Here is a 13492-nt window from a genome sequence, read left to right as displayed (position 1 = left end):
TGTGTTCAAAAAAATTCACTTTCAGCACCCTGAAAATCTATAATTACGTTACATGCACTATCGATTTGCAGTATTATATGCGGTCAGTTTAATCCTGAACTTACTCCACGTAATGTCGATGAACTCAAAAAGGAATCTCGCGAGAGAAGATGGAAAATGTATCTTTTTCTGTAAGTTAAACGCATCAGGATATCTAAATTCATTACCACTTGTTTCCCCTGTATACAGGGGAAATTTTCGAGAGATCGCGAAAAAGCGCGTTGAAAAATGAAGACCGTGTCAGATCGCAAGCATATGCTGCCGAAAGTTAAAAAAAAAGTTAAGTAAGTTATTAAGTTAAGTTATTTTCGTTGCTATCGCAACGAAAATTGTCCCTTTAATATCTAACAGCGTATCTTATCTATAATTATCTATCTCATTGTATCTTAAGCACTGTTATTCCTCAATATGGCGAACAGTAGCCAATCTCTTAGTTGAGGATTTCTAGTCCTACCTATCTCCACGACAAGGCTAGAACGAACAAACGAACAGACGGACGAACGTACAGACACGAAGAACTCTAGGTAATAGTCGAAAGTTTATAGAGTCTAACCGGAGGAAAGTAACTGGTTTATGTGAAAACTTTCGCCACGTCTCACACACGGAAAATTTATGTTCGCAGCACCTCCGGAGAGGGGACCGGAAATCACAGGCCTGTCCTTGCACTATGCCCCCGGCGAGAACGTGACTGCCAACTGCACTGCCTGGCCGTCCGTGCCTAAGGCCAATCTACGTTGGACCATCAACGGCGAACCGGTAAAGTACCTTTCCGCATTCTCTGTACTAGTCAACTTCCCCGTCTGCCGTATCGATGTATTGCATTGAACGGCGTGTACGTGTTCGCCTGGCCACGGGAAATGTGTTTCGTGTGTTCTTTAGATCGAGAGTTTATATAGACGAAGCTGTACTAGTTTATCTTCGCGTGCCGAAAGTGCTGAAAGTGAACGGAACCGTTATTTCCGCTTTGCTTCGTTACACTTGCTTAAAGATAAAATCAATAAATACATGACATGCACGAATCGAACAATTTTTTTAAATATCTAAAAATTTAGCTAGATCCGAAAATAACTTGGATTATCAAAATAATTACGTCGAAATCTCAAGCACGATAAGCAATATTTCGAAATTTTGACATTGTAATGCAACCAGTTTAGACCACATAATTATTTTCAGATAATATTAAGAATAGAATAGACCAGCTTATATCAATACGTCAGCTAATTGTAAGTAAGAGAAGTGCCAAAGTTAGGCGTTTGCAAGAATACATCTATATATGCATTTAAATAAATTTATGATATATGACTATCCGCCGATTACTTCTGCGTTTGCAACACAATCTGAAATAATAATATTCCCCCAAATTAAATTAAATTAGAGTTAAATTAGATTATATTGTGTTTTGCAAGTTCGATGGATTTATTTAAAATGCATATAGATGTATTATTCCAACGTCTAACTTTGAGCATAATTGACGCTTCTCTTACTTAGTTTATGTACCTATTCATATAAACAATCCTATTCTATTGTTAATATTGTCTAAAAATAATTCTGTTAAATCCCCCCCCCATCAAAATAATTATATAGAATGCTTAAACTGGTTACTAAAATGTCAAAACTTTTTGCAATATTGTCCATACTTGATGGACAATATTATATTTCTACGTAATTAATTTGATAACCCAATGAAGTTATTTTTGGATCTATATCTGGCTAAATTTTCAGATGCTTCAGGAAAACCGTCCTTTCCATATAAACTAAATAGGAAATCAAATGGGAAGGACAAAAGTTTTTACAGTAATATGTAGAAAATGTAACTCAACAAGATTAACCTTTTTTGTTGAAACGAAATCAAAGAGTCGACGTTTTAATTGATATTATTAATGTTCAAAAGTTAGAAAAGTAATTTTGTAATTTAAGTGAAAAAAAGACAAATATAAAAGATACAGATCTGGAATTAAAAAGAACATTTGAAAATAATTGTTTCATGAAAGTCAGTTTTACTAAATTCCATATTTGTATTCTATATGAAAAAATTGTATCTTTTAATTTTGATTATACCTAGTAGTCAAATTTCAAATTAAATTAAAAGGATTCATTCAATTATGCATGTACATACTTGTAGCACATTCCACCGGAAGACTTAAGCTTTACACGTTAAGCTCTCTAATATCGTAGTTAAACTTCATCTCACGTTTTTCGGGGAAATATCGGCTTCATCTGTCCCTACCTGTAAAGTCGAAACACCCTATATGTACACATGATAGAATTGATTGGATAGGTACATGCGTATACACTCCGATCTCGCTGGTAAGCTGCTTTCGCGGCGGAATCTGATTTCGCGTAAAGCGATAGTGTCCGCGCACGGAGACACTGGCATAGCAACGAAAGCGTTGTCGAGAGAAAATCTCGTTTACTGTCACCGGTGCCGTGACAACAAAGTTGAAGCTTTTTGAAGCCTACGCCTCGCACACGATTAGCGTATTCGTCGTTTCGCGCGACAAATGCGAGATCATCTCAAAGGATTTCAAAGGTCTAGTCCCATTTTTGATGAGATGACGACGATCCGGAAAAATCTACGGGAAGTTTTACTGATTTATTCGCAAAATTGCAGTTTATTTGCAAAATTCGCATTGTTATCAGATATTAAAAAAGATATAATTTAAGAGTCTTTCTTTATTTTGATAAATTCAAATTTGTCTTTAATTTTTACAAACTAAAATTTTTATTCGACTGAAATTTATTTTACATTATGTAATGATTTACACACTTTATTAGCAACCGTTTTATTAGCAACTAGCGTGCACTGAGAGAACAGTGTTTGATAATGTAATTATAATTACATGATAAAATAATTATCATCAGAAACACTATATTCATAGTTATATACTCGATAGTAATTATCATATTTATAGTTTTACAAAAAAAGAAATATATTTGGCACTGAAAATGACTAAATTATAATTAAATTATAATAATGACATTTTGTTTTCTCTCAATATACTAGCCTTTTAGTAAACTAGAAAAGCACATTAATTGTTAGTGCAAAAAAAGTACCATGTAAACCTTGTTCTAATAAAATTGTTCATAGTTTTGATATGGTATAGGTACATTTATATAAAAAATCATTTTCTAATATTGCATAATACATATGAAAAAATGCGTTTATTTGTATGTAATATATATATGATTTGTTCATATGTATTATGCAATGTTAAAAAATGATTTTTTTGGTAATTTGTTCAAACTCGAACTTCGTTGTTGATGATTTGTTCATGAAGTAGATTGAAACTGACGCGAGATGAATTTAAATTTATTTAAAACGCAACATACATGCGCGTTTAATGATTATAACAGAGTTCTAACAAATTTTTCATAATGCCATGATAACTTTATGTTCGCGCATTATGATTAAATTTAATTCTTAATTTAAATTCTCCACAAGCGCGAGCAAGCTACGAGATAATATGCTAAACGAATATTGCGAGTGGCCTGTATAGTACTCATTCATTAAAGTATGCACGAGATAACGAGATTAGTGAGCCAAAACGTGCAGTATCCTTTGATCATTTTAGAGTCAATTTTACCTTAGCGAAAATTCGATTGCCACATCCCTTCGCATTTTTTTTATCCTCAAGATCAAATGTTTCAATACGAGCGCATTCTAAATAAAGAAAATTCTTTGACACTAAAGTCAATGTGAAATGTTAAACAAACAAGAGAATTTTATTGGCAGCTTAATTTTTTCTTATGTCTAAATTTTCAAAGCAATTTTAAAGCTGAACTTTTTCACTTTATCGCTACGTATATACCGCGATGGAATAGTCAATGCATGCAATTTCCTGCTTCATTATGTTCGCAACTGAAAAATATTAATACCGAGAAGGAAATGTTACGAGAACAACGCGAAGCGTAGTAATATTCGCGGAACAATCATGGTGAAAGAAAAAAGAAACCGACGGACAGTTTGCTGAACGGGCTTGGCGAAATGTAAAAGATTGTCGTGCAATGTGCAAAATGTGTTCCTTAGAAAAGCGTAATTTCGCGCCAAATTGATCGCCGTCCTCGGATCCAAAGCAAATCTCCGTTGAACCGTCAACAAAGCGGCGGGCAAAGTACATTTCTCTCCTTTGCCCGGAGCACTCTCGGCACTTTGATTGTCGCGGGCGTTTCTGTAAATTAGAACGAACTGCGCGCCGAGAAAAACGGCAAATTGCTCGCAGCATCGCTCGCGTTTTGTATGCAGGTCGATTAACCCTCGCGGGACTAAGTTCCAAGATTGTAACATGGCAAATTAAAACTGATTAAATTATCCTGCAATCACCTACCTAAAACTTTATATTTCCTTATTCAGTATTAGACCTTTCCTTTTCAGCTTTTAAAATATCCGTCTTTTAATATAAAATCTTACTTCGTTTGAGTAATTTTTTTTAATAAATGGATTAAGATCCAACAGATGATTTAATTAAAATTTTAAATGATAGATACTTTAATTTGCCTTACAATTAACGTTAAAGTAGTGTAATCTTTTTATAATATAATATTATATAACATTTTTTAAAGCTGTTAAAATTTCATTTCAATTTATAAAATACACAAATTAAACAAATGTTATTGACAATCATTAATTAAAAGTCATTAATAACATTTTTATCAATAAATATATACCAAAATATCAATGAGTTTTACAAATAATACATGGAAAGAGAGAGAACGATTTTGCTGAAGTAAAAATTTAGCTTATGGATATAAATTAAAAAAATAATTTTATTAGACTATCAAAATAATTATTGTATGTAGGACGCTCAAACGGTTAAAATATCAAAACCTTTTGCAACATTGTTCATCACATGCTTCAATTTCCTATTAACATAATTATTCTGATAATCTAACAAAATTATTTTCAGATTTGTAGCTTAATTTAACTTAAATTTTTAGATACTCGAGCAAAATCGATCTTTCAAAGTACTTGCTGTTTTATTCATAGATGTAAGAGATATAGACTTGCGCATTCCTTGATCTTAGCTTCTGTGCTCAGTTAGAAAGAATTGAATATCAGCATCTATCTGGAACTCTATCAGCATATCTTTTCGATTCGATACTTTAAACAGAGAAAGAGAGCGACATGCCTTAAGTTATCTTACTTTTTCTCAACTATATAATATTGACAACTTCAGGAATGCGCAGTCTATTCGTATTACGTCTATGATTTTATTACGCTGTTAGATTATTTTGTTAAATTATTTTGCTCAATATAATTATTGACGATAGAAGTACGAGCGCGTGTGCGCGATACTTGTGTTTACGAATTTATTACAACAACGTTTTATTTTTCCGGCAGTAAAAGATAACCACTAAAAATTCTTCATTTTTTATCTCTTCCTTCCGTAGAATCTATGTAAATGTTTTCTTAAGGGAAATATATACGCAAAGCCGATTCTGATAAGTTTCCTCTTGTCTATTCTATTCCTACTTTCGGTTTTATTTCGCAGTCGCACATGGTACGTATTACTTGGCGAATAATTCGAGTTTACGATTTCGAAGAGATGAGAAAAGCATCGATACGAGTTTATCGCCCGTTCTACAAAAATATATATAATATATATATACGGAATTGGAGTTTTTTTTCATACTTTACGTGTATCGATCGTCACGAGCATTACACACGTCCTACCATGTAATAGTGTGTGTGTTACGGCAATTTTACTTCGCCCTCATACACCGCTTGATATAAGTTCGCAAATAATTCGAATTTACGATTCATACAGGACAGGAAAGGCATCGATGCGGACGGACTTTATCGTTCGTTCTGGACAAAGAAAAAATGGAAACAAGATTTTTTCACATCGTTCTCCAGTAGAACGATGGATCGATCGTAAGTTATCGCGCATTGTAAAACGGTAAAACTGGACAGCCGACACAATGGCTGCTGGTTGCGTGCCTTTTTATTAACATACGAGTCGAAACTACAATCGCGGTCGATATAGTGACATATGGCTACGGTGAAAAGCACCCAGGTGCCGCTTTTTATACGTAATGGCTCGAATCCGACGTCGGTCGCACGTCTTTTTTTCTCTCCGATGCGGGAGAGATATACGGGCGGCTGGCATCGGCGAGATGAGAATTTAATGCGAGCCCATATTTGAATGATACGACGCTTTTTCAGCGACTAGCGCAATGGTAATAGTCCTTCTTTATTATTACACTCTCCTACGCGAACAAGTTTCAGCCATTTTTCAAGCCAATCGCGCCAAAGTTGTGCGGAAGTTTTCGACGATTCAGAATAATTTCTTTGGTTCGATTTAGACACTGATCAATTCGTAAAATGATATATGGCCTATCATGTTCTTATCTGCGCGTGTAACAATACGTAAATTTATTATTACTACTATGAATATATAATTAATAGTTCCTCTCATTAATAAAATTATTATCATACACTTACAGCACAATTATTCTCTTGCGACAACTGCTAATATAAATTTCTTGTATAGATATATCGCTCCTTACTTTAAAAGTGAACGTGATTTTCGAATTAAATAAACATTACCCTATTAACACAAATATAGTAGCATTCAAAAGTAATTTGTAAAGAGCATTTCAATCGATAACATTAGCAAATGGTAAGCAATTTAGATCAGAGTTGTGCGCCATTATACATGAGTGATCTTTCGAATATTATACACAATGATTTATTAATAATAAAATATATGATACTTAACTTAACGAATTTCCCTTTAAAAATCCTCTTATTTGAAAACCAAAAATTTTTATATCTATAAAATATTATTGTGCGCTACTCTATTTTAGCACAATTTATTGGTATATTGAGAAAAAAATTTACTAAATTTTAATAAAAATATTTGTTGAATAGTTTTAGCTGAATATTTACTAAATATGAAACACATATGGTACAAGAAACATTAATTTGATTTAATCATTTTTTCATTTAGTAAATATTTAAGCTATAAATAAATATTAAATCAGTACTATTCAGATGTTTAAAATTAAGTATTTTTTTCTCAGTGTACAATATTGGTCAAATATTGGTCCAATATATCCCTAACGTTTAATCAATGTATCATTAATAAACTATTACTATAGGATAAGCAAATAGGACTATATATACGGTCAAGGCAGGCTTGCTTAATAATATTTTTGTGTAAATTTTACAATTTATAGTTCAAGCAAACTGCTCAATTGTTTGTCAAGCTTGAAATATAGTCCTAAACTAAAGCTGGAATGATTATGGATTTGATTGAAGATAGGATGGAGCATTAGCCCAAAAAAGTAAAAGCACAATTATCATATTGATAGGCAATGTTAGTGCTGCTTATTGTGACACAGCAAAATTGCAACATATTTTCTATTGACTTGCAGCCATCTTGAGAGGCAATACATTAATGCTACTATCTTATCGTGACTCAGCAAAATTACAATATATTTTCTTATTATTCGTATAATAAGCATGATAAAATCTTAAAAGTCAAAAAATGAAAGAAATGCTTCCAAATCATATTATGTCTTTTAAATAATATGACAACAGAGATCATACGAATAATAAAAAATGTATTGTAATTTTGTTGAATTATTGCAAGACAGCAGCATTAATATACTGCTTCTAAAGCTGCAGGTCAAAGTCCCTCTCCACAAAGGTTTCAGTCCTCCCCATAGTGGGGCTCATGTGTTCCGTCCGTGGGAATGACACGTGGCTTCATGCGAAATGCGGTTAACTTATAGTCCCGGATTCAATCCCAACCCTTACTCCACATATGCCTCATTTAACAAACTGAATTTCTCCACTGATTTAAAGACATATGATTTCCAATTAATAATAATGATTATTTTAATCGTATTATGCACTACACACACACACACACATATACGTACATACATATAACCCCATTTCATACATAAGAACTGTATTTAATATTAAACAAATGGAGGCATGTTGTGGAAAATTTGCAGATGTTTACGAACGTGGACTTGAAAAATGGAAATTCGATAATGACCTTACAGGAACATACAAAGTTTCCTTTTTGCCAATATTATTTAGTTAGTCAATAACTTTCTGTCCAGTTGAAAAATAGTTTTTTCTCTTTAAATTTCTAAACAAAAAAGAACTTAATTTTTTAAGTTGTATCACTTTTGAGAAACCCCAGTGCAATTTGTTAAATGAGATTTTTTTCGTGTTTCTGAACTTTTCTTTTTCTTTAAACCTATATATTTCGAAGCTCCTTAATTCTATCGACTTTTAATTATGGACTTATTCCTTAATCAATTCTCCATCGATTAAAAAAAAAATTAATTGAAATAAGTCCATTTTTACGGAAGTTACGACAACAAATATGAATAGAATCCCAGGAACCCGAGTGTGTATAACATCTGTCTAGCTGGCCCCCCACTTAACCAAATCTTAATGAATAAATTTTGAGGATTTTGAGAGCGCATAAATAGCGCATTATTATATAATTTATTCATTAAAATTTGATTAAGCGGGAGGGGGGAGCTAGACAGACGTGTGTGTATATTAAAGGTAGAGAAAAAAGAGTATATATAGCTAGGGTTAATATTAAAACATGATCAATATTTTTAATACAATCATAAAATCGACATATGTTTTTCTTTTCAATCAGGCGAAGGAAAGATCTTTTTGAAGAACAATTTGTATTCTGTGCGCTTGGACCCGTAATAAAATGAGCGTCCTCCTTTATGCGAAAGGAGGAGCCGCATTTAAATGTGATTCCGAAGAGGCCGTAAAATCCCTTTGCAATTTTCGACGTCAATTCTCGTATATTCCTGCGAGCTTTGCACAGGGTACCATAAACATCAATTTTCAAAAGACTACAACAAATCATTCAGGAGAAACGTAACAAAAATTGAATGAATTTAAAAATCCCATGTCCTCTGCCGCGGAATTAGATTGTCCTGAGTTATGCCTCTTCTTGGATTTTTTGAACTGTTGGAAGGAATCCCTCACACAGCTGATACACTCTTTGAAAATTATGTGATCGTCATGCTACCCATACCCAACGTCCTCCGTTATCCTTACCCAAAGCTCACGCACTTAGGGAAGAAACTCAGTAAGAAACTCGTAAAAGGTACACCGTCACTCATGCTCGGAAGTTATCAGATCCTCTTAGAACGTCATTAAAATTCACGTGGAATCCGCGGTACTTCGAATTTAAATTATCTCATTCTGAGATATATATGCCTAAAAATCCAGGATAAGATGTCGGAAACAGATCTTAACGTACATTAACTCTGCAATAAAGACCTCCCTTAAATTTCCCTTTGGTGGATATGCCCCGAAATAAAACAATTTAAATTCTCAAAACCTCTTTCTTAAATTTCTATTATTAACAAAAAAGAAAACAACAAGTTTATTTGATATCGCACGCTCTTTAAGATAAAAATTTGAAAATTAGTTTCAAGAATTGATGAAATGATCCTGCCTTTTCACAAAATCTTAGAAGATAATAAACGCAACGAGATAATCGATTCCAAATCCCACTACTCCAATTACAGCTTCTCTTTCCTCTTTGAGAATGAAGGATTCCCTCGTATCAAGCAGGATTTTTGGCGGTAGGTCGTAACTCCGCACGCGTCCTTATCCTGAGAAAGATCCTAGAGGAACCTGCAGAGCCTGACAGGTCGACACGATTCATGCCAGATCGAATTCAGGCATTCAACAGAATTAGACGATTGATCCGCGATGCACGATACCCGCGGGATCACCAGCAGAAATATACCCACCCGTCACTTTTCGTTACTTATATATATATATCTCATCTCTTAAATTTTCTTGTCATTTTTCTTCCGTGAGTGGCGACACTCATCTCGAAGAGCCTCTTCACGGTCGCTCACATTTCCTTCGTAGATAATGTGCGAAATAAGGCAAAGTATCAGATCGATGACAAAATGCTTCGAGCGTTCACCAGAGAAATAGATAACAAGCGAAATTATCGTATCAGTTCAATTTATATCAACTTATATCATAAAGGTACAAAATTATAATACAACCTTGACCATAAGTATATATAAAGCATTTCAATTTAATGTATTTTTTTTAAAGCGTTAATAAAAGTTAAAAAAAGTTTATAACAAAATATTAAAATTGTTGTAAAAATAGATATTACTTTTCAATAAAATGTTTTAAATTTATTTTTTATTAAATATCAGACTTCTGTGTCACACACAATTTGTGAGGGTGTTTTATATTTATTAACTAAGGCTGTATTATAAATTATTAGTAACTAATTATAAAGTGTGAATAAGCTCAGTTTTTAATCCTTCTTTTTTTAAATCTCGACTAACAAATGATCCTCGAAAAATGTCATATAAAAAAAATTATTATTTTCAAATTTCAAATTTTTAAAATTATTTATTTTTTTTTAATATTCTTGATGTGGATAAATAAAGATAATTTCATTATAAAATTTTTGTAATATCTTACCTACATATATATAATTGATTAAACACAACAAAAAAAACTAAAAACCGATTTACAATAAAGGATGATTTCATCCCTTAAAACCGTTTTTTATTTCAACTGATATTCTCTAAATTCATCTATTTACTTATACATACATCTATAATATATATATATTTACCTATATACATGTATAAAATTTACATATATATGTATATATATGTACAAAAATTTTAGTAAAATGAAAATTTGATATTTTTCAAGGTTTCCTTATAAGATGTAGAGAGAGTTAAAATTTACATAACTGAACCTCTATCAAGCGTTGATGTGGCTGATCTCAGGTCGCATGCAAGAAAATTCCAGACTTCAAGCACAACTATAAATCGTTTTTACAAGGAAAGAGAAACCGTTCCTCTAAGATCCGCCGAGAGAAAATTGTCCCTAACACTCGCGTGTTCGATTACCGTGACTTTATATCTAACACAAAGTTCGTCTTCGCAAGGGATTATTGCACACATGCGCGTACCGTGTACATCCGCTGGCCAGTCCCACGAGAACCGTATACATTTGCCGTTATACACGCGTATATCTATGTACTATATGTGTATTTCGGCGAACGCCAGCGACCGGAATTCCGTACAGTCCATCGGGACTTCTAGTGTCAGGATCAAAACACCACTGGGAGATCACCCAATAAACATGAAGTCAACTCGTACGAGCAACGTGACACTATTCCAGATCGTCTGGCTATTGCCATATTGCAGAGGCTTTTAACTAGTAAAGCCAGAAGAACATAAAAAACGTAAGACAGTGAGACCAAAGCAGTAAGCGAATCAGCCAATCACAGTAGAGAACTACCATCCACTTATTGCTTAAGTCTTATTACCTCACGTTTTTTATTCTAGTTTTATTTGCAAAATTTCATATATTTATACACGGAAAAGACGGTTTTGCTGAAGTATATCTAAAAATTTAGTTAGATATAGATCTGAAAATAATTTTGTTGAATCCTCGAAATAATTATGTAAAACGTTCAAGTTGGTTGCTAGAATGTCAAAACTTTTAACAGTTTACTCATCATGCTTGAGATTCCTATGTAATTATTTTGATAGTACAACAAAATTGTTTACAGATCTGTGTCTAACTAAATTTTTAGATGGTTCAGCAAACACGTTCTTTCCATGCAAAAATTTTACACGTATTTTTAACTGCTCTTTTACAAAAAAATGTATGCGTAAAAGTCGTGCATATATAATTCACCCTATTGCATGAAACATCTTCTTGTGTGCAGAATATTTAGTATGTAATCAACGGAAAAAATATTTCTTGAAAACTGAAATATTTTTTCTTGTCTATAAAAGCAAGAGAAAAATTGACCAGTTTCTAATTATGAACAATTAATTCTAGAGTGCTATTGATATTGAATGATATAATATTGTTATTAATACGTTAATTTTACATACAATTAAATAAGCCACTTTTAATTATTGTAACACAAAATTTTCAAACTTATAATAACAAAATATTTATAACCTAGACTTTTATAAATACAAAAAAACCTAATTATTATATAACATAAAAGGAAAGAAAGAATAACTGCACTATGAAATTCAATCTTAAAATGATATAAAATATATAGATCAATGTCTCCTCATAAAACTTACTAATAAAATATATTTAAAAACTGCTTAAAAATTGAAACCATTTATCACACTCTTTGTTAAAAATACTGACCACTAAGTAGTTCAAACTTATATAGGTGAAACAGACTGAATTTTTAAAGTTTGTCCTCGCTTGTCCTAGCTTTTTTAGCATGAATCCTCTTTTAGATTGAATCCTCTGAGAACCGCTGAAGATATAGTTTAGCACCCAATAATTCGCTTATGTGTACGTAAAATTTACGTGTCAATAACGTTATTCTAGGGTTAATCCTCTGGGAACTGATGATAAATCTACAAAATCCATTCAATTATAAATTTGATAAAAATGTCAAACAACTCAATTTTCTTTATATTACAAAATGTGGATTGTTCTTATCAAAATATACTTTTTTTCTTTTTTTACACACACAAGTTATGTCATTTTGGTTCCTTGAAATTAATTAGTACCGATTAATTAACATAAATTAAATAGATCTTACAAATTCAGCATCAGTGTTATAAATTTTAGCGTCAGTTTCAAAAAGTATGTGCTTCATTCAAAGAATTTACTTGTCTAAAATAAAATTATCAACGTATCATACGCAAGAAGAATATTATAAAGCATTATAAAGTAACGTATAAGCTGAAGAGAAAGAGCATAGAATCCGAGGTACCGAGAGCATGCGATATTTTCCGTTATTTACAAATCCATCTGATCGCCGCTGGGAAATCATCGATAAACACGATAGTAACTCGATACAGCGAGCAAGAGGATAAAACGGTTGACCCAGTTTTACGACCTAGATAGTGGTGGAGGCAACGAGCATGGTTTATCGATTGTAGTTCCAGTCATTGTTCCTATCTCTGTTACATGACTTCCGTCGTTTAGTATCGTCCAGCATCCTGAATTTTTTTAGCGCCAAGCACCGCGAAATGTTCCCGTTGTCTTTTGTGAGGACACGGTGCAACGTCCGGAAAGAGTGACAGGTGCGTCCAATAGAAGATCTGGTATTTATAGCTAAACCAATGAACACTTTCTGTATTTAAATGAAATCGGTACACTACGAAAAAAAATTACTAAATCTTAATAAATATTTAAATACTCGACATAAAAAATAATAGTTAAATTACAAATTCATGGTTCTTGTATTAAATATAAATATATTTACATTTAATAAATATTCAGTTATTATAGTACTATTCAAATATTTAGTAAAATTTAGTACATTTATATATATGTATATATATATATATACACACTGAATAAATGTACTAAATTTTACTAAATATTTGAATAGTACTAATTGAATATTTATTAAATGTAAACTAAATATTTATCAGTATTAAATTTCAAACGTGTATATATATATATATATATATATAT

At 32.2% G+C, this 13492-nt stretch overlaps 1 protein-coding gene across 1 annotated transcript in view; it reads left to right on the top strand.

The window, feature by feature from the left end:
• Positions 1–13492, top strand: part of LOC108768716 (uncharacterized) — a 138420-nt gene that overhangs the window by 69009 nt on the left and 55919 nt on the right. The window contains exon 4 of the mRNA XM_018519254.1: positions 662–795. Coding sequence (XP_018374756.1) covers positions 662–795 — 134 coding nt within the window. The remainder of the gene's footprint in view (positions 1–661; positions 796–13492) is intronic.

Source organism: Trachymyrmex cornetzi, unplaced genomic scaffold, assembly GCF_001594075.2.
Source record: "Trachymyrmex cornetzi isolate Tcor2-1 unplaced genomic scaffold, Tcor1.1 scaffold83, whole genome shotgun sequence".
Classification (NCBI taxonomy): Eukaryota; Metazoa; Arthropoda; class Insecta; order Hymenoptera; family Formicidae; genus Trachymyrmex; species Trachymyrmex cornetzi.
The sequence above is the reverse complement of the archived record's forward strand: the minus strand, read 5'-3'. Positions and strand labels throughout refer to the sequence as shown.